The 21333-nt window shown below is 42.4% G+C and overlaps 1 protein-coding gene across 2 annotated transcripts in view; it reads right to left on the reverse strand.

Annotated features, from left to right (window-relative positions):
* Window positions 1-21333, reverse strand: part of POLR3F (RNA polymerase III subunit F) — a 40579-nt gene that overhangs the window by 13047 nt on the left and 6199 nt on the right. For both annotated transcript variants that reach the window (XM_077275404.1, XM_077275403.1), the window contains exons 2-7: window positions 13059-13176; window positions 11192-11259; window positions 7628-7695; window positions 5846-5958; window positions 2875-3018; window positions 1932-2039 (exon numbers count right to left, since the gene is read on the reverse strand). In XM_077275404.1, coding sequence (XP_077131519.1) covers window positions 1932-2039; window positions 2875-3018; window positions 5846-5958; window positions 7628-7695; window positions 11192-11259; window positions 13059-13176 — 619 coding nt within the window. The remainder of the gene's footprint in view (window positions 1-1931; window positions 2040-2874; window positions 3019-5845; window positions 5959-7627; window positions 7696-11191; window positions 11260-13058; window positions 13177-21333) is intronic.

Below are 21333 nucleotides of genomic sequence, written 5' to 3' on the forward strand. Positions count from 1 at the left end.
ATACGTGGCACTGAAATACGTGGCACTGAAATACGTGGCACTATGACTGTCAGAAAATGTTCATTAAACGGTTAGGGGTGAGGTTAGGGGTAGAGTTAGGGTTAGGGTTTGGATCCCTTTATCACCTTGATGGTGGTGGGTGGCTTTTCAGTGTGTTTAAATGCATGCGTTTTTAACGCAAACAAACGCATGTGCTTAAAAACGCAAGAAAATACTGCAGGTTGTATTTCTGAAAATGAACGCATGCAGAAAAAAAACGCATGCGTTTGAAAACGTGACCAAACGCGTACAAAAAAACCGCATGCGTTTTCAATGTTAAATATAGGGAAAAAACGCATGCGTTTTTTTGTGCAAAAAACGCTGCAGACAAAAACGCAAGTGTGAAACCAGCGACGCTTTTTATAGCAAAAAAGTTTTTGCGTCTCCACATTTTGAGACCTATAATTTTTCCACATTTTGCTCCACAGAGTCATGTGAGGTCTTGTTTTTTGCGGGACGAGTTGACGTTTTTATTGGTAACATTTTCGGACACGTGACCGTTTTTGATCGCTTTTTATTCCGATTTTTGTGAGGCAGAATGACCAAAAACCAGCTATTCATGAATTTCTTTTGGGGGAGGCGTTTATACCGTTCCGCGTTTGGTAAAATTGATAAAGCAGTTTTATTCTTCGGGTCAGTACGATTACAGCGATATCTCATTTATATCATTTTTTTATGTTTTGGCGCTTTTATACGATAAAAACTAAAATATAGAAAAAATTATTATTTTCGTATCGCTTTATTCTCAGGACTATAACTTTTTTATTTTTTTGCTGATAATGTTGTGTGGCGGCTTGTTTTTTGCGGGACAAGATGACGTTTTCAGCGGTACCATGGATATTTATATCAGTCTTTTTGATCGCGTGTTATTCCACTTTTTGTTCGGCGGTATGGTAATAAAGCGTTGTTTTTTGCCTCGTTTTTTTTTTTTTTTTCTTACGGTGTTTACTGAAGGGGTTAACTAGTGGGGCAGTTTTATAGGTTGGGTCGTTACGGACGCGGCGATACTAAATATGTGTACTTTTATTGTTTTGTTTTTTTTATTTAGATAAAGAAATGTATTTATGGGAATAATATATATTTTTTTTTTATTATTTATTTAGGATTTTTTTTTTTTTTTTTTTTTACACATGTGGAAAATTTTTTTTTTAACTTTTTTACTTTGTCCCAGGGGGGGACATCACAGATCATTGATCTGGCAGTGTGCACAGCACTCTGCCAGATCGACGATCTGCTGTGCAGGGCTGCAGGCTTACCAAGTGTCTGCTCTGAGCAGACACTCGGTAAGCCACCTCCTTCCCTGCAGGACCCGGATGCCGCGGCCATCTTGGATCCGGGACCTGCAGCCAGGAAGGAGGTAGGAGACCCTCGCAGCAACGCGATCACATCGCGTTGCTCCGGGGGTCTCAGGGAAGCCCGCAGGGAGCCCCCTCCCTGCGCGATGCTTCCCTATACCGCCGGTACACTGCGATCATGTTTGATCGCGGTGTGCCGGGGGTTAATGTGCCGGGGGCGGTCCGTGACCGCTCCTGGCACATAGTGCCGGATGTCAGCTGCGATATGCAGCTGACACCCGGCCGCGATCGGCCGCGCTCCCCCCGTGAGCGCCGCTGATCGGTGATGACGTACTATCCCGTCGGCGGTCATACGGGCCCACCCCACCTCGACGGGATAGTACGTCAAATGTCGGGAAGGGGTTAAGCTGGACAAAAAAAAAAAAATGGTGCAGGCAAAACATTTTGGCCTGACTAAGAAAACAAATAAAGTCCATGAATGAAATAAAACTTATCAATGAAGTCTATGGAAAACAGATCAGTTAATAAATAGCGCCCCTTTGTTCCTCGAGCTCGATCAGTGCTGGAGAGGAACTCGGCCTTCATCGCGATTCTTACCTTGCTAATGCCAAGTTCACAGATATACTTCCAAACTTCATGTGAGGAGGCAAATGAGCTGTTCCTCTGGATCATGGGACTCTGCTTACTGTCTCTGGCCGCTTCTGCCTGTCACAAGCAATGGAGAACAAGTTTTCATGTTCAGATCAAACACAAAGTGAAAAAAACTGAGTGATCATGGCATCCTGTAGATCAAGGGTGGGGAATATTTTTTATACCAAGGGCCATTTGGATATTTATATCATCCTTTGGGGGCCGTACAAACTCCGCCCACAAAGTACATCCTGACTCTGGCTCTGGTGTCAGGACGTAATCTTTCATTGCATGCCCTTCAGTGTTCAGTAGTGAACACTACATGTGTGTGCTAACAGAGCAAGAAGAAAATAATGAGCTGGTGGCAATCAAAATACAGCTCCCTGCCCAAGAATGCGGTCCCTGAGAATCTGCTCGGGGGCCTGATAAAATAAATCATAATCATAAATGGCCCTGCGGTTCCCCACCCCTGCTGTTGATTATTAATATAGTCTCATTAATTTGTACTGTACTATAATAACAATAGGACTTAAAGGCCTAATGCATATTAAAGGGATGTTGTGACCTTTTGTAGTTATCCCTCCTATACATAAAGACCTAGGATGATTATCAATTACTTGTTTTTTTGCTTATTTCATTACTTGCACTTGTTTTATTCAAATTTAAAAAAAATAATCTTTCCAACATTCCTGAAGTTGATAACCACGGCACCTACATTTTTGCAGAGGAGCTGAGGTGTGTATGTGGCCCCGCTCTTTTTGTAATGCATGGATCCTTGTCAGTCGGCAGTGTGTGCAAGAACCACCAAAGGTTTGTCACCCGTCCTTTTATCACAAACAATGACTACGTAAGGGACAGCTAAAAATGATGTACAACATGTATTTAGTCCTCATAATTAAAAGTGAATCACCTTAGTTTGCAAGAATTTAAAACATTGTTGATTTAATACTTCTACAAATTCGGATTCAAAGTCTTGATCACTATACCATGCCCCGCCAGTCACTGAGCGGTCAGGTTGTACATTATACAGCATGTACACCTTCTTTTTGGAAGCCTGAAGAAGAGCAAGAACACAATTAATTACAATGTAAAAGATCATCCTTGATCGTCCAAACATCTTCATTTTGATACCTTAATATATATCTGTTATTCCTCCTGTTTACCCTCCATGAAACAAAACTTTGTGTCTTGCAGTTCCACTGTTATTCCTTTGGAACATTTAGCAATAGATTGACCATTGGGTGTGGTCTTTATCCTCATTAAAATATAGGCAGTACCCAACTTATGAACATTCAACTTACGTAAATCTTCAGTTGTAAAATGTCAGAGGTTATAAAAAAAAACAAACCCTTACCTCACAGCTAACCTTTCCAGCCACCATCCAGACCACTTTTTTCTCTGTCACGTGTTGCATCTCCATCGGACAGGACTTCAGTCATCTTCCAGGCCAGAGCTCACTGCAGGTCGATAAGATCACATCGTCATTGCAACCTTATTGCACACACAGTGAGCTTTGGCCTAGACACGTCCAGAAGTCATGGCCTATAGTGAAAATGGATATGGAGCGATCAACAACAGAAAAAAAAAAAGGACCAGAGGGCAGCGAGGCGGCTGGAAATGCAAGTATTAGTTTGAAAAATAAAATACTAATTCACTTCTGGGGCTCCTCCGTCCGGGCTTTTTCTTTCTGCCGCATCGCACACCACATCTCCAAGAATTCCAACCACATCCATGCTCTGGAGGTAACTGTGCATCATAAGGTAGCAATGCTGACGACATGACTTTCTGACATCTAGTAATCTCTGGGGCCTGGACATGGTGAGAAGTCCTGGCCTATAGGGAAAAGGCAGGAGATGTGGAACGCAACGATGGAAAGAAGGACTAGATGGCAAGCCGCAAGGCTGTTGGAGGACCAGATGGTGAGGGGCAAGCATCGAGGCTGTTGGGAGGACCAGTTGGCGAGTCACAATATTGTTGGAGGACCAGATGGCGAGAGGCGAGCAGCAAAGCTGTTGGGAGGACCAGATGGCAAGTGGCGAGCAGCAAAGCTGTTGGAGGACCAGATGGCGAGTAGCGAGGCTGATGGAGAACCAGATGGCGAGTAGCGAGGCTGATGGAGAACCAGATGGCGAGTAGCGAGGCTGATTGAGAACCAGATGGCAAGTCACAATACTGTTGGAGGACCAGATGGTGAGTAGCGAGGCTGATGGAGAACCAGATGGCGAGTCACAATACTGTTGGAGGACCAGATGGCGAGTAGCGAGGCTGTTGGAGGACCAGATGGCGAAAACCGAGCAGTGAGGCTTTTGGAGCACTCAGCGGTGCAGTGAAGCGAGTATAAATTCTTTTTCCTATCGCCATATCCTAACTCACATACATATTTCATGTTACAAACAAACCTATATGCTGGAACAAGTTGGTAACCCGGGGGACTGGTGACGTGTTTCTAATATACTTTTCCTCTGATTGTTCCACTCCTGGTTTTGGCCTACAAATACTGAAATATTGACCAAATACTCAACATGTGAACGTGGCCAAACAGCACTGATTGGATAGTGACAGACTATGTGGAGACATATTCCCAGCTGGAAACACCCAGGAGTCAATTTCTTCATACATTTTCAGGAGGAATAACAGAGAAACAGCACAATACAATTCTAATGTTCCATAATTGTTACTTCAGAAATAAAATAAAATTCTAGTAAATGTGTGTTACAAGAAAAAAAAAAATATATATATCATTGTTTTACAAACTGTATGGTTTGACATTAAGTTACTGCGGCCAGTTGTAGTTTTACCCACGCCTACAGTGGATAAACAGAAAAAAAATCTATGAAGTCCTGTTAAAATAGCCAGATTTTTGTCATATAAAAAAAATATCAGACCAAAAAGAATCATTTCAGAACTTTTTCCCGTCTGTAATATTACCCATAATCTTTACAAATCCATTGAGAAACAAACTATAATTATTTTGAGAGGAAAATGAAAATAACAAAACTATAATGATGTGGTTGCGTACGTGTCAACACCCTGTAATAATCGGGGATGTGTTCAGAATTAGCCAGATTTAAACTCATGTTAAATAGTAGAGTCAGTACAGAGCTGCCATCATTTACAGTGATTTGCCCCATGTAAAGTTTAGTTGTTCTAGCCGGGTTTTCCTGACATTTTCTTAGTTGCATTTTACAGCAAAAGCTATGATCCATAAACAGCTTACAACACAGCAAAGGGATCTCATTGTTGGATCACTGTGAAGACTGTTACCAGTAAGTGTCTATAATTTGACACAACAGGGACATCACCAAAAACAGGACGACCCTCAAACATATAGAAAAAAAAAAAAAACAGACATGAAAAAAGCTGATCCAAGAAGCTGCCAAAAGGCTCACAGCAACATTAAAGTAGCTGCAATTTCTGGCAAGATGAAGAGAAATTTCACCTTTCAACATGAGAACGACCCTAAGCATACCTCCAAATAAACAAAGGAAGGACTTTACCAGAAGACCAAAGTCTTAGAATTACCTAGCCAGAGACCCGAATCCAACAGAAAAACTCTGGGTTACCTGAAGAGGGCGCTGTACACAGAAGATGCCCTCACAATGTGAAAGATTTGGAGCGCTACTGCAAAGAAAAGTGAGCAAAGATTGCCGATTGTAGATGTGCCATGCGGAGAGACTCCAAAACACTGAATGCTGTCATACAACCAAAGGGTATTTTACCAAAGTAGTTTAAAGGGTGTCCACATTATATATATTATATAACCACATTATTTTAGCTCTTTATTTTTATTTTACTATGAATAACATCAATACAATTCTATAAACCTCTTTTTCCACTGAAAAGTAATGTTGGAAGTTAAAGTAAAAACAATTACTTCTTACCGCTACTGACTTGACGGCTTTAATGAGCTTCTTGCTTTCCATGTTCTTTAGGATTTTGTTGATCTCAGTAAGTGGAAGATTACTTTTATATCGTATATCTCTGCTCCATATTCCTAGAAAATTCAGGAACAGTTTAGGATCTGTATACGCAGTGAAAGATCTTAAAAGATGTTAAACCTGACCAAGCTGGTGTGCTTACTTTGATAATGCTGGAACAATAATCAGCATTTTAGCCCTAGCTGGAAATATAAAATGCAGGCAAACTTAAAATAATAATTATATTTGGCTATTCTAACATGGATATATATATAAAAAAAAACACCTTAGTCTTATGAGGTCCAAGTTCTAGATACTAATGAATGCAATTGGCACAAGTGAAATCTGGTGACAGATATATTTTTATGTGTACTTGTCCTTTAACCCTAAAACCTGATTGTCATGTTCTAAAACATTCCATTCGCTCTTTTTGAGGATGCTTCCAACTTATCAGCATTCTGCCAGCACTACAGATGCTGGAATTTCCTTTACTTCCCAGCAGGCTTTGCACCGGTCACTGTCCAATGGCCTGTCGACACCAAACTGAAAACCTGCTTTAAAAGTGGGCAACCCCTTCTAATTCCCCATGTTTGATATTAATACAATAAAAACACCTATACTCACCTCCTGTGCCGTTCCAGTGGTGTCAGCACTCGCGGTCCCGGGGCTCACGTGAGGTCATGACATGTGAGCCTGGTGCCCAATCAGCGCTGGATGATGTGAGCCATGGCAACATCACAGTGACGGTATGGGAGGAGAGTATACATTTTTTTATTTTAATGGGGGGGGGGGTTGTCCAAGTAGTGGAAAATGTTGTGTCCGTGTGCGGTATGATAGGCAGGAGTGCACAGGCCCAAACTCCACTTTCTGTAATCAGTCTCTGCAGCTTGAGGTAGATTACACTTGAGATCAGGAAATGGACAGCAATTTGTACAGAAGATACCGACCGACTGACATTGAAAAAGTCACTTTGGCTGAATAAAGCACTTTTCACTTATTGGTCAGTCATTACATTACTCATCAGATGAGCCATACTTCATCGAAGCAACGGTAATTTGGACAGGTCACCAATACTGGACTGGTAGTGGAATATTTCACTACTCCCACCCCGCCCATCAGCTAATTGATGGTGCCTTGACGCTCATATGAACACTGCAGCTCCTTTAATGTTTACATCTCCTTGGAGACTGGTTGGTACGTTTAGTAGGGATCATAAAGCTATTGCAGCAGTGGTCCATTCATCAGTCTACTATTGATGTCCTATTCCAGGGATAGCCCATCAATGTGATCAGGTTGGATAACCCCTTTAACTTGACTATTAGACCGGGGGGGCTCCACGAGGCTTTTTTCTAGAATCTGGAGGATATTTGCGAAGGGACACCAGCGTTGGGCCACAGGAATATGCTGAACCACACTGCGTGCCTGCAATCTACAGATGCCACTGAATTGGAAAGTCATACAACAAAAAGTCACTAGCGAGTCCTAGCCTAAAATAATATCTTCTTCAAAGACATCCTGAGGACTCATACATCAGTATCACAGATTATTAATTCTATAAAAACACTGCCAATAAATGACAGCCATGTGCAGGTGAGAAGCGAGCAAGTTAGCTGTGCGGGACACTGCGAGGTTATGCACAATATACCACAAAGAAAGTTAGTGATATCGTGCAATTGTTTTTATAGTACATTGCAAAAAGAGAAAATGACAACATGGCCAAAACAGAATGGTCAGAGTAAAACCTACCTTTATTGCCGGCATCTTCAATAATCTGATAGACTAACTTTTCCTGGTTATCAGAACCTTTCATTTTGCTACATATCAGAAAATGAGGGCGAAAAGATCATCAATAAGGTACTTTGCTTAAATGACATACATACACCTCAACAGTGAGACAACTACACCAAGAAGGGAAAGTCGTAGGATTCTGAAAATGTCAGGATGGATAGACTTGTTAATCAAAGAAAAAATGCAAACAAAGTTTTCTAAACATCTCAATTTATTCAGTACAGAGTACGAGCGTCATATGAAGAAATCCCCGTACTACACACCTTTGCTGCTATCAATAATGTTATTAATGGGTGTCAAACGGTTCTGCAATGCTGAATGCACCTGGACATGCAAATCATCAAGATCTGCTGCTGGCAGCTCCCTTTGCAATTGCCGACAATGAAGTCTGAGATGTGTTCAATGGGAGACGCTGCAGGCTATGGTAGCCAATTTTAGCCATGCAGGCTAAATAGGACGAGCAATATGCAGCCTGGTGTTAAAAAATGGCCTGGAACACTGGAGAAATGACTGTACCAGTGATTCCAGGGCCAAATCAATGTGCCGCAGGGCTGTTAGTATACCTGAAATGGAGACTAAGGCTTTGTGCACACGTTCAGGATTTTTAAAAATTTTTTCACTATAAAAATTGCGAAACAAAATGCATACATTAAGCATCCTATTATTAGAATGCAATCCACAATTTTTGTGCACATGTTGCGTTTTTTTCCGCGGCAGAATCGCATTCCGGAAAAAAAAGCAGCATGTTCATTCTTTGTGCGGAATCAAGGGGATTCCGCACAGATTGGAATGCATTGATCCACTTACTTTCCACATGGGGCTATGCCCACCATGCGGGAAGTAAGCGGATCATGTGTGGTTGGTACCCAGGCTGGAGGAGAGGAGACTCTCCTGCAGGCCCTGGGAACTATATACGGTAATTGTTAAAAAAAAAAAATTAAAATAAAAAATCGTGATATTCTCACTTCTGGCGGCCCAGGCAGCCTTCCCTCTCCTTGCGATGCTCCCGTTCCCAATAATGCCTTGTGGCAATGACCTGTGATGACGTAGCATCACGCGAGACAGCTACGTCATCACAGGTCATTCTCGCAATGCATTACTGGGAACGGGAGCATCGCGAAGAACGGGAAGACTGCCGGGGACGCCGGAAGGTGAGAATATCACGATTTTTTATTTTTAAAATTATTTTTAACATTGTATCTTTTTAGTATTGATGCTACAGATCGCTTGGAAAATGCTAGCATTCTACAAGCTAATTACGCTTGTAAAACGCTAGTGTTTAGCAGGAAAACGCATGCCAATTCTGCATGCAATATACCCGCCGCAGGAGTTGCGGAATTGCCGCGGCAATTGTGCAACGTGTGCACTTAGCCTAAAGGTCCAGATACCAAAGATTATACCACCCCACCATGATACTAGAATTAGTGTGACATTTCCTTGTGAAGACCTCTTCATGGTGTTGCCCCGACACATTAACACACACATTAAAAAATTCCAAGTGCGGTGAAATTGCAAATAAAGTGCAATCCCACACTTGTTTTTTGTTTGGCTTTTTTGCTAGGTTCACAAAATGCTAAAACTGACCTGCCACTATGATTCTCCAGGTCATTACAAGTTCTTAGACACCAAACATGTCTAGGTTCATTTTTATCTAAGTGGTAAAAAAAATTCCAAAGTTAGCTAAAAAAAACAAAACAAAAAACAAAATGCCATTTTCCGATACCTGTAGCATCACCGTTCTTCGTGATGTGGGGTCGGGTGAGGGCTTATTTTTTGCACACCGAGCTGACATTTTTAATGATACCACTTTTGTGCAGATACGTTCTTTTGATCGCCCGTTATTGCATTTTCACGGCAACCAAAAAACTTAATTCTGGCGTTTTGATATTTATTCTCGCTACGCCGTTTAGCAATCATGCTAGTCTTTTTTTTTTATTATTGATAGATTGGGCGATTCTGGACACGGCGATACCAAATATGTGTAGGTTTGATTTTTTTAATAGTTTTATTTTGAATGAGGTGAAAGGGGGGGGTGATTAGAACTTTTGTGTTTTAATATTTTTAAAAACATTTTTCTTTAACTTTTGCCATGCTTCAATACTCTCCATAGGAGGCTAGAAGCTGGCATAGCTCGATCGCCTCTGCTACATAGGAGCGATCCTCAGATCGCCTCTAATGTAGCAGAATTACTGCATTGCTATGAGCGCCGACTACAGTGTGGCGCTCATAGCAATCTGGCATCAACAACCATAGGTCTCCAGGAGATCTCTGGTGGTTACGGCGACGAACCGATGACCCCTGATCACGTGACGGGGGTCAGCGGTGCGCGTATTTCAGGCCCGATGGCCGGAAGCACGCGTTAAATGTCACGGTCAGAGTTTGACAGCAGCATTTAACTAGTTAATCGCGATCCACCCGCGCCTATTGCAGGCACATGTCAGCTGTTCAAAACAGCTCACAAGTCCAGGCTTTGATGCGTGCTCACCGCTGGAGCTCCCACATCGAGGCAGGGGATCTGACCTCGGACGTACTATCCCATCCGATGTCAGTAAGGGATTATCATGTCTATCCATCCTGCGATTTCCATAATTCAACAACTTTTCCATCAGAGATAGATATATATATACATAAGTAAAAGAATAACCACTTCGAAAAAAGAACCCTCAAACCAATATAGCAATGCATGGACTCAAGGTGCACCATATATGCTGTATTAGAGGTATTCATCCCTAAACACACTGCTTCAAGGGAAGGCATATGGAACCATAAGGACTGGGTGATGCCTTGCTCCTCGCCTTGAGATATGCATAAGAGATTTTCAATAGTGTAAAGAGGTTCTTCCGTTGTGACATTTATGGAGAGTGGACTTGTTTTTTGACAGGTGCTATCGATGGGTCATAAAAGCCTCAGATGGAACAACCCTTTACATTCAGTCTATATCCTCTTAGCCTGCTGACCAGCTCCTCAGTGCCCCTCCTCCCTGCTGCTACTGGCATCTTACACTACTCAGTAGGGCCTCAGCAGGTCAAACAGATCTATTTAATAATGTATGCATTTTATACTGTAAGATCTTGTGACAGATGCATTTTAAGAACATGGCTGTACAGATTTCTACCACTTTTACAGCTCTCATGACGTTCTGACTATTATCTCTATCATTAATGTGTCACAATGTCTGTTTACCCTAAACATCATATATGCAAACAGATAACTACACAAGCAAAAACAGTACAATAGAAGCTTTGTTCTATGCTTTTTGGAAAACTGTCAGCATAATTGTAGTGACAAATCAAAGAAATATTCAGGTGCATAAGATGTTTGCATCTATGGAGCAGGTATCCAGCAGCCGTAAATATAATAGGGGCCGATAAATGATCTGCGGTAATGTTGTGGGCTGACATCTAGTGGCCAACATTAAAACTGCAGTATTTTTTTCTTTATTTTATTTATTTTTGTTTTTACAAAGTCATTTTTTTTCACGCCAGATATTATTTTCTAAACACTATCATCAATAATTCTCACCTAGCAGTTTGCATGTCCTTCAGCCTGTACAAAAGGCCAGTGCCACTTCTAAGCAGATCCAATTGACCCTAGAAGATTAAAGATTTTTTTTGTCAGCACAGATAAAAAAGGATTTATACATATAGTCCTCAAAAGACCCAGAACAAAAGGTCACACTCCGTATATGAACATACTTAACAGAACTTACAACAAAGTTCACAAGCAATGTATAGAAAATATATCAAAATACATTTATTCATGTAAACTACATATAAAACTTAATGTCAAAGTAGAAATGGATACAGTTGGTCAGACTAGAAAGACAAACAGCAATCTGACATGCTAAATACAGGTTAACGATATTAATAATGGACTTAGTGGCTATCAAAAAGATCCCATGTCAAGGGTGAAAAGGAAAATCAATGGTACAAAAGAGCAGACTTAAGAACCTAAAACAATACTCTATCCAAAGGCCAATCAACAATCATCAAAATAAGGCAAAGTGCCATATAGCAAAATGTAAACAAGGTAAACATTTACCAGATCCTAAAATGGAAAATCTGGCAGCAATATTGTAAGGTGTCTAAGTGCATGTTAAGTCCATCGGACCAAGTATACCCTTAATATGTAAATGGAAATAGACCACATATTAGAATGCCTAACGTGTGCTAAATACCTGGATAATATGTCAGGATTGCTGCGTCCTACCCCGAAGTGCGTTTCGTCGATTCTTCTTCTTGGTCCGATGGACCATTACATTTCATTTTGCTATATGGCACTTTGCCTTATTTTGATGATTGTTGATCGGCCTTTGAATAGGGTATTGTTTTAGGTTCTTAAGTCTGCTATTTTGTACCATTGATTTTTCCTTTTCACCTTTGACATGGGATTTTTTTGATAGCCACTGAGTCCATTAATAATATCGTTAACCTGTATTTAGTACGTCAGATTGCGGTTTGTCTTTCTAGTCTGACCAATAGTATCCATTTCTACTTTGACATTAAGTTTTATATGTAGTTTACACGAATAAGTCTATTTTGATATATTTTCTATACATTCCTTGTGCCCTTTGTTTGTTTTGGGTTCTGATGAATAAATAAAAAGGAGTCTGACACCCCAAAAACCTAAACTGAACTATTAATAAGAAATTACTAAAATCTACAGTACAAGAGTGATTTTTATAGGGGAAAAGTCTATGGATGATGTTTATAGGGGCAAAGTCCCTTATATAGACTCCTGTACTGTAGATTTCAGTGTTTTATATTTATATAGTTTTAGTAGACATATAAATGGGGGTCTTCAGCACACCTTTGGGTTGGAAAAAAAAAAAAAAAAGTTCAGTGCACAGCTCTGCACCCTCAATTAGCATCCCACAGACCTACCATTATGGTGATTGATAGCTCACACTTTGGAGGACTGCATGATCTCACAGATTTCACAATACAAACTGCAGACGCTGCTCTCGGATTACACAGAACAAACCTGCGGACAGATTCCCTTTAGGTATTTCTCTTACAAGTGATGATGCTGCTGTACTTACTTTGAAAATCCAAGGCAGAATGACTGTGTGATCCTCAAACTAAAACGAGTCCATCTTAAATGCCCTCGTTAAATAGTAGGCAGGAAATTTGTTGGAAAGAATTTAACAGCCATTCTTGCATAAATTTGTTTAAAGAAAATAGAACAGCCTCATCAGGTTTACGAGATCTATTAAATAATTTATGCAGATTGTATTGTTAAATTTGCTCATATAGACATTAACAATAGCATTTTTAGCGGCTGTCAACTCCAACATCCCCCCTCCACCACTCCGCATCATGGCACTAGTTTTGGAAGCACCTTAACTGGTCTTGACCACATTGTGTGAAGGCAGCCTTATAAAACTTACAGTAGACAGCAAACGATTAATGGCCATAGCTCTCTGCTTGGCTTCAATATGAGGCATCTCATTTTGGATAACTTGATCAGTGATTCCATGAGGGAACTGCTGACAGAGCTCAATAATCCTGAAATATAGATTAATAGAACAAAGTAAGTTATCAGACAACAGAGATCCTGCACAAGCAAAGATGCACAACACATTAATTGTAGGGTCTTTAAAGGGATTGTCTATCACCGCTCACTTATACATTGGGAGTCGTGTCTGCACAAAAAAAAAATAAAAAATCACAGAATGTTAGAGTTGGAAGGGACCTCCTGGGTCATCGTGTCCAACCCCCCTGCTCAATGTAGCATTCGCTAACCCATCTCAGATAGATGTGTGTCCAGCCTCTGTTTGAAGACTTCCATTGAAGGAGAACTCACCGCCTCTCATGGCAGCCTGTTCCACTCATTGATCACCCTCACTGTCAAAAAGTATTTTTCTAATATCTAATCTGTATCTTCTCCCCTTCAGTTTCATCCCATTGCTTCTCGTGTTCCCATATGCACATGAGAATAAGGATGATCCCTCTACACTGTCTGCCCTTCAGATATTTGTAGACAGCTATTAAGTCTCCCCTTAACCTTCTTTTTAACAAGTTAAACATTCCCGGATCCTTTAACCGTTCCTCGTAGGACATGGTTTGCAGTCCGCTCACCATCCTGGTAGCTCTTCTCTGAACTTGATCCAGTTTGTTGATGTCTTTTTAAAAATGTGATGCCCAGAACTGGACACAGTATTCCAGATGCCGCCCGACCAAGGAGGAGTGGAGGGGAATAATTACTTCACGTGATCTAGACTCCATGCTTCTCTTAATACATCCCTGAACTGTGTTTGCCTTTTTGCTGCTGTATCACACTGTTGACTCATGTTCAGTATGTGATTTATTTGTATACCCAAGTGTTTTTCACACGTGCTGTTGCTTAGTTCTATTCCTCTCATTCTATAGATGTAATTATCGTTTTTCTTGCCCAAATGTAAAATCTTGCATTTCTCCGTTAAATAACATTCTATTAGTTGCTGCCGATTGTTCAGATCCTTCTGAATCCTTTTTCTTCTGTAGTGTTGACTATCTCTCCTAGATTTGCATCGTCTGCACATTTGATTAGTTTACCTTCAGTTCCCTTTACTAGATCATTTATAAAAATGTTGAACAACACTGGGCAAAGGACAGAGCCTTGTGGTACTCCACTTTAACCCTTTCCTGACAAGCACCATATAGATATACGGCGCCGCGGGATAGCCAAGTGAGAGCTTACACCCTGCAGCGACGCCACAATCGGTGCTAGCACCGATAGCGGGCATTTAACCCCTGTGATGCCGTCGTCAATAGCGACAGCGACATCGCAGAGGGAGTGAGCTCCCTCTGTGCTCCTATCGGCACAACACGATGCGATCACATTGTGTCGATGGTCTTCATGGTGACCCCCCAAATCCTTTTTTTTTTTTAATAGCTTTTTGTCTCCATTGCAAGGCTCACTTCATTACTTGGTTTAGCTCCTCTAACGCTTGCCCTGCATTCCCTACAGACAGCATTATATTCTTCTTTAGATATGCCCCCTCTTTCCATTTAATATACATTTCTTTTTTCACTTTTTAACAAGTGTAAGTTCTGTGTTCATCCATTCAGGTCTCTTTGAATGCTTCCAATACTTCCTTTTTTTTTTTTCGGGAATATTACAGGTTGTGCAGTGAGATTTTTATTTAGCAAAATCTCCCATCCTTCTTGGATATTTCTGTCCTTTATAACACCCAGCCATCGGACGCTTCCTACCCTCTTTCTGAGCTCATTAAAATCTGCCTTTCTGAAGTCCAACCTTAAAGTCTGAGTCCACATTTGTCTTCCTCCTCTTGTAATCCAAAATTCAAGGATAGCGTGATTGCTGCCCCATAAATTCCCAGCCACCTTTGCTTCCTTAACCATTTCCTCCCGGTCGGTAAGAAATAGGTACAAGATTACAGATCCTCTTGTTTTCTCTTCTACCTTTTGAAAGATAAAGTTGTCAGCAGGAGAAGATAAACATTTTCTAGACTACTTTTGCCTGAGAGAGATTCCCAACAAACCTGGATAGTTAAAATCTCCCATGATCAATATGTCTTACTTTTTTTTTTTATTTTAGAACAGACACATCTGATGTAAAAAAAAGTTAATCCATATCTTCAGTCTGTCCAGGTGGCCTATAGTAAACACCTACATTCGTCTTTTCAGTTCGGCTCTCCATGCCCAAACAGTTTCTGCAGAGCTACCATTCTCTAAAGCTTGGATCTCTGTGGAGATATATGTTGTCTTAACATACAATGCAACACCTCCTCCCCTACTGTTACGCCTGTTTCTAATAAATAAGTTTTAGCTTCAAGGTTTGTATACCAATCATATATATCATCCCACCAAGTTTCAGTGATGCCTATGACATCTTCTCTCACTTCCTGTATTAGCTGCTCCAATTCTCTTTGTTTGTTTCCTATACTCTGTGAATTTGTATAGACATTTTGGTTTGTAGTCAGTTCCCCTTGCTCCGCTAATTTCATTCAGAATTTGTTGTTTTTTGATCATGATTTCATGTTTGTAGTTCATTACCGTATATACTCGAGTATAAGCCGAGAATTTCAGCCCATTTTTTTAGGCTGAAATTGCCCCTCTCAGCTTATACTCGAGTCATACGCAGGGGTCGGCAGGGGAGGTGGAGTGGCAGAGGTCTAAGCATACTCACCTGCTCCTGGCGCAGAACAGCATAGAGGGTGGCAGGACTTTTTGTCCCTCCTTTCCTAGCACATAGGCACTATATCTCCTTATACAAGCAAGTCCCCTGAAGATTTAGCTTGGAAGAAACGCGTCGGGGCGACTGAACAGGGAGAGTGCAGGGCATGTGTGTGCAGGGGTAGTTGTGGACTGCCCTTGTAAGGGCAGGAGCTTTGGGGATAGCCTATCGGTAGCCCTATAGGGATTGACATAGGGATTGTCATCTCTTCATTTCCCGGATCATCCCCTGACCAGAGAATATCCGGTGCTCCGACGCCCTCTTTATGGAATTGGTGAGATTGTTCCTTTTCCATCTTTTAATAAGTATTAGTGAGCATTGCTTACATTATCTGCTATAACTGCTATCAGTTAGCCACTGTCTGTATATGCGACTAAGAGTATGGAAATTGATACTGCTTTACAAGTGTGATTTGTTTACAGTTTCCTTATATATCATACCTTAGTTATATTGATTTCGCAAGCATTATGGCAGTCGAAATCTTTAAATCCTATTAGGGGTCTACCAGTCTCTATAGCCATTGTATTATATGGTTGGGACTTGACCCTAGTTTGTGTTTTCACTCGGGTGACTGGTTTTTATGTTGCTTTAAATATTAAAAGTTATGTTTTATAATATCCACTTATGCTTTATTACGATTACCTGTATTGGAGTCTAATTCTCAATAGACATGTGCAGAGCACTGATCACCACCAAGTTCCTGCCGGCTGACTCCCAGGTGAAAATGCAAATCACTCACTTGTCCAGCTCATGCAAATATTGAATGGAGGAGATGAAAATAGAATACAAATCTTGTCCTTTAATAGTGCATCATAAAAACAAGCTGATGCGTTTCAGGCAGTACTGCCCTTAGTCAATGGCCAGAGAAATATAACACAATAGTTCAACTTCTCTTAATCAGTTGCGAAAAAAGTGACAACAAATATCAAAATTATCCAGATCCAACTATTTACGTGCAAAAATCACAATCTAGTGTGTAATCAATTTAACCTCCAGTATGTCAGCAAACTTATGAGGATGCTTTATATGACTTGTGGAGCTCCCTAATAAATGTCCAAATCAGAATCTTTCCAGGGAATATACACCTACAGATCATCGAGTCACCAGAGACTAAAATCTGTCCCACTGGGCCACCATGACACTGAAGGAGGACTCTTTAGCCAGCTTTACTCCACTACATATCATCTGCATGAGAAGCTAGGGTTAATACTCAGATGACACTGCACCAAAATACCACAGTGTAATCAACAACGACGAGTTGTCGATCATCAGGACCCCACCTGAGGGCTAATGGAGAGAATGATGTTATGATCCTGGTGGTAGGATCTCAAACTGACCTGACAAATATACCCTGAGTATATAGGACAAGTTCTGGGGATGTGGAAGCTATACTGACCGCAATCCTGATCCTATCCAAACACACTAAAGGCAGCTGTGGAACGTTACCTGAAAACCTAGACGTCTCGTCACAGCCTGAGAAACTGACTACCCCTAGAGAGAAAGCAAAGACCTCACTTGCCTCAGAGAAATGTACCCCAAAGTTTTAGATAGCCCCCCAAAAATAATAATGGTGAGTCAAGGGGAAAACACAAACGTAGAGATGAAACAGATTTAGCAAATGAGGCCCGCTAATACTAGATAGGCAGAAAATAGATAGGTGTCTGTGCGGTCAGTACAAAAACTATCAAAAGTAAACCACGCAGAGAATACAAGAACCCCCACACCGACTCACGATGTGAGGGGCGCCCTCTGCACCCCAGAACTAACCAGCAAGCAAAAAATCACATAAAAGCAAGCTGGGCTGAACTCATTATATAATGAGAAACGTTTTCAAGGAAATAATGAGAAACTGAACAAGCAAACTTAGCATCTCATAGCAGGAGACTGGTCACAAGGAATATTCAGGAGAGCACAGGATCAGGACTGAATACACCGACAGCAGGCGACAAGTAAAGGTCCAGGTGAGTTAAATAGGCCCAGCCTAGCAGGAGATGAAACAGCTGAGCCCAGCCAAGACCAGCCATATCGCTAAAGGCCACCAGAGGGAGCCCAAGAACAAACTCACACAGTACCACTCATAACCACAGGAGGGAGCCCGAGAACGGAATTCACAAGAGTACTCCCCCCTTGAGAAGGGGTCACCGAACCCTCAACAGAGCTCCCAGGCCGATCAGGACGAGCCAAATGAAAGGCACGAACCAAATCGGCCGCATGGACATCGGAGGCGACAACCCAGGAATTATCCTCCTGACCATAACCCTTCCATTTCACTAAGTACTGAAGCCTCCGTCTCGAAATACGAGAATCCAAGATCTTATCCACCACATATTCCAACTCCCCCTCGACCAAGACCGGAGCAGGAGGATCAACAGAAGGGACCACAGGCACCACATATCTCCGCAACAATGACCTATGAAACACATTATGAATGGCAAACGATGTTGGAGGTCCAAACGAAAAGACACAGGGTTGAGGATTTCCAAAATCTTATAAGGACCGATGAAACGAGGCTTGAACTTAGGAGAGGAAACCTTCATCGGGACATAACGAGAAGACAACCACACCAAATCCCCCACAAGAAGTCGGGGACCCACACAGCGACGGCGGTTAGCAAAGCGCTGAGCCTTCTCTTGGGACAAAGTCAAATTGTCCACCACATGGTTCCAAATCTGCTGCAACCTATCCACCACAGAATCCACCCCAGGACAGTCAGAGGGCTCAACCTGACCCGAGGAGAAACGAGGATGAAAACCAGAATTGCAAAAGAAAGGTGAAACCAAAGTAGCAGAACTAGCCCGATTATTGAGGGCGAACTCAGCCAATGGCAAAAAGGTCACCCAATCATCCTGGTCAGCAGAAACAAAACATCTCAAATAAGTTTCCAAGGTCTGATTAGTTCGTTCGGTTTGACCATTCGTCTGAGGATGGAAGGCTGATGAAAAAGACAACTCAATGCCCATCTTAGCACAAAAGGATCGCCAAAATCTGGACACAAACTGGGATCCTCTGTTGGACACAATGTTCTCCGGAATACCATGTAAACGAACCACATTCTGAAAAAACAATGGCACCAAATCGGAGGAGGAAGGCAACTTAGGCAAGGGTACCAAATGGACCATTTTGGAAAAACAATCACAAACCACCCAGATGACAGACATCTTCTGAGAGACAGGAAGATCCGAAATAAAATCCATGGAAATATGCGTCCAAGGCCTCTTCGGGACAGGCAAAGGCAAAAGCAATCCACTGGCACGAGAACACGAAGGCTTGGCCCGAGCACAAATCCCACAGGACTGCACAAAGGAACGCACATCCCGCGACAAGGAAGGCCACCAAAAGGATCTCGCCACCAAATCCCTGGTACCAAAAATCCCAGGATGACCCGCCAACACCGAAGAATGAACCTCGGAAATAACTCTACTGGTCCATCTGTCTGGGACAAACAGTCTCTCCGGTGGACAACGGTCAGGTCTATTGGCCTGAAACTCCTGCAACACCCGTCGCAGATCAGGAGAGATAGCAGACAAAATCACCCCCTCTTTGAGAACACCAGTCGGTTCAGAAACTTCCGGGGAGTCAGGTACAAAACTCCTAGAAAGGGCATCAGCCTTCACGTTTTTCGAACCCAGAAGATATGAAACCACGAAATTGAAACAAGAGAAAAACAGCGACCATCGAGCCTGTCTCGGATTCAACCGTTTGGCAGACTCGAGATAAGTCAAATTCTTGTGATCCGTCAAGACCACCACACCATGCTTGGCTCCCTCAAGCCAATGTCGCCACTCCTCAAATGCCCACTTCATTGCCAACAACTCTCGATTACCAACATCATAATTCCGCTCGGCAGGCGAAAACTTTCTTGAAAAGAAAGCACATGGTCTCATCACAGAGCCATCAGAGCTTCTCTGCGACAAAACAGCCCCTGCTCCAATCTCTGAAGCATCAACCTCGACCTGAAAGGGAAGAGAGACATCGGGCTGGCGCAAGACAGGAGCCGAAGAAAACCGACGTTTCAACTCCTGAAAGGCCTCCACGGCCGCAGGAGACCAATTCGTCACATCAGAACCCTTCTTGGTCAAATCCATCAAAGGCTTCACCACACTAGAAAAATTAGTGATGAAGCGACGGTAAAAATTAGCAAAACCCAAGAACTTCTGAAGACTCTTCACAGATGTAGGTTGAGTCCAGTCATGAATAGCCTGAACCTTGACTGGATCCATCTCGATAGTAGAAGGAGAAAAAATAAAGCCCAAAAAGGAAACCTTCTGGACTCCGAAGAGACATTTAGAGCCCTTCACAAACAAGGCATTGGCACGCAGGACCTGAAATACCATCCTGACCTGCTTCACATGAGACTCCCAATCATCAGAAAAGACCAAAATATCATCCAGGTACACAATCATAAATCTATCCAGGTACTCTCGGAAGATATCGTGCATGAAGGACTGAAACACAGAGGGGGCATTAGAAAGCCCAAAAGGCATCACCAAGTACTCAAAATGGCCTTCGGGCGTATTAAATGCCGTTTTCCATTCATCGCCCTGCTTTATGCGCACAAGATTATACGCTCCACGAAGATCTATCTTGGTGAACCAACTGGCCCCCCTAATCCGGGCAAACAGATCGGACAACAGTGGCAAGGGATACTGAAATTTGACCATGATGTTATTTAGAAGGCGATAATCTATACAGGGTCTCAGAGAACCATCCTTCTTGGCCACAAAAAAGAACCCCGGACCCAAAGGGGACGAGGACGGGCGAATATGTCCCTTCTCCAAGGACTCCTTTATATAACTCCGCATAGCGGTATGTTCTGGTACAGACAAATTAAAAAGTCGTCCCTTAGGGAACTTACTACCAGAAATCAGATTTATGGCACAATCACAATCCCTATGAGGAGGTAGGGCACTGGATTTGGGCTCATCAAATACATCCTGGTAGTCCGACAAAAATTCAGGGACTTCAGAAGGAGTAGAAGAAGCAATTGACACCAAAGGAGCATCACCATGAATCCCCTGACACCCCCAACTTGACACAGACATTGCTTTCCAATCCAGGACTGGATTATGAGCCTGCAGCCATGGCAGACCCAACACGACAACATCATGCAAATTATGCAGCACCAGAAAGCGAATTACCGTATTTCGCGGACTATAAGACGCACCGGACTATAAGGCGCACCCCAAATTTGGGGTGAAAATTGCAGAAAAAAAGATTTTTTATAAGATGGGGGTCCGTCTTATTGTCCGAATTTACAGTATCTTACCTGAGGGCTGGTGGTGGCAGAGCAGGGTCACAGGAGGCATGGTGGCGGCAGAGGTGGGGTGATGCGGTACGGCGTGCACCTGAGCAGGGTCCCTTCCTGCTTAGGTGGGCGACGCCACGGCCTGGTGTCCATGGGAGGGTGGCAGCAGTGGTTACCGACAGAGGTGCTGGGATGAGGAGGCACAGTGAGAGGTATGGCGTGAGAGGGGTCCCTTTCC

Source organism: Ranitomeya variabilis, chromosome 7, assembly GCF_051348905.1.
Source record: "Ranitomeya variabilis isolate aRanVar5 chromosome 7, aRanVar5.hap1, whole genome shotgun sequence".
Lineage (NCBI taxonomy): Eukaryota > Metazoa > Chordata > Amphibia > Anura > Dendrobatidae > Ranitomeya > Ranitomeya variabilis.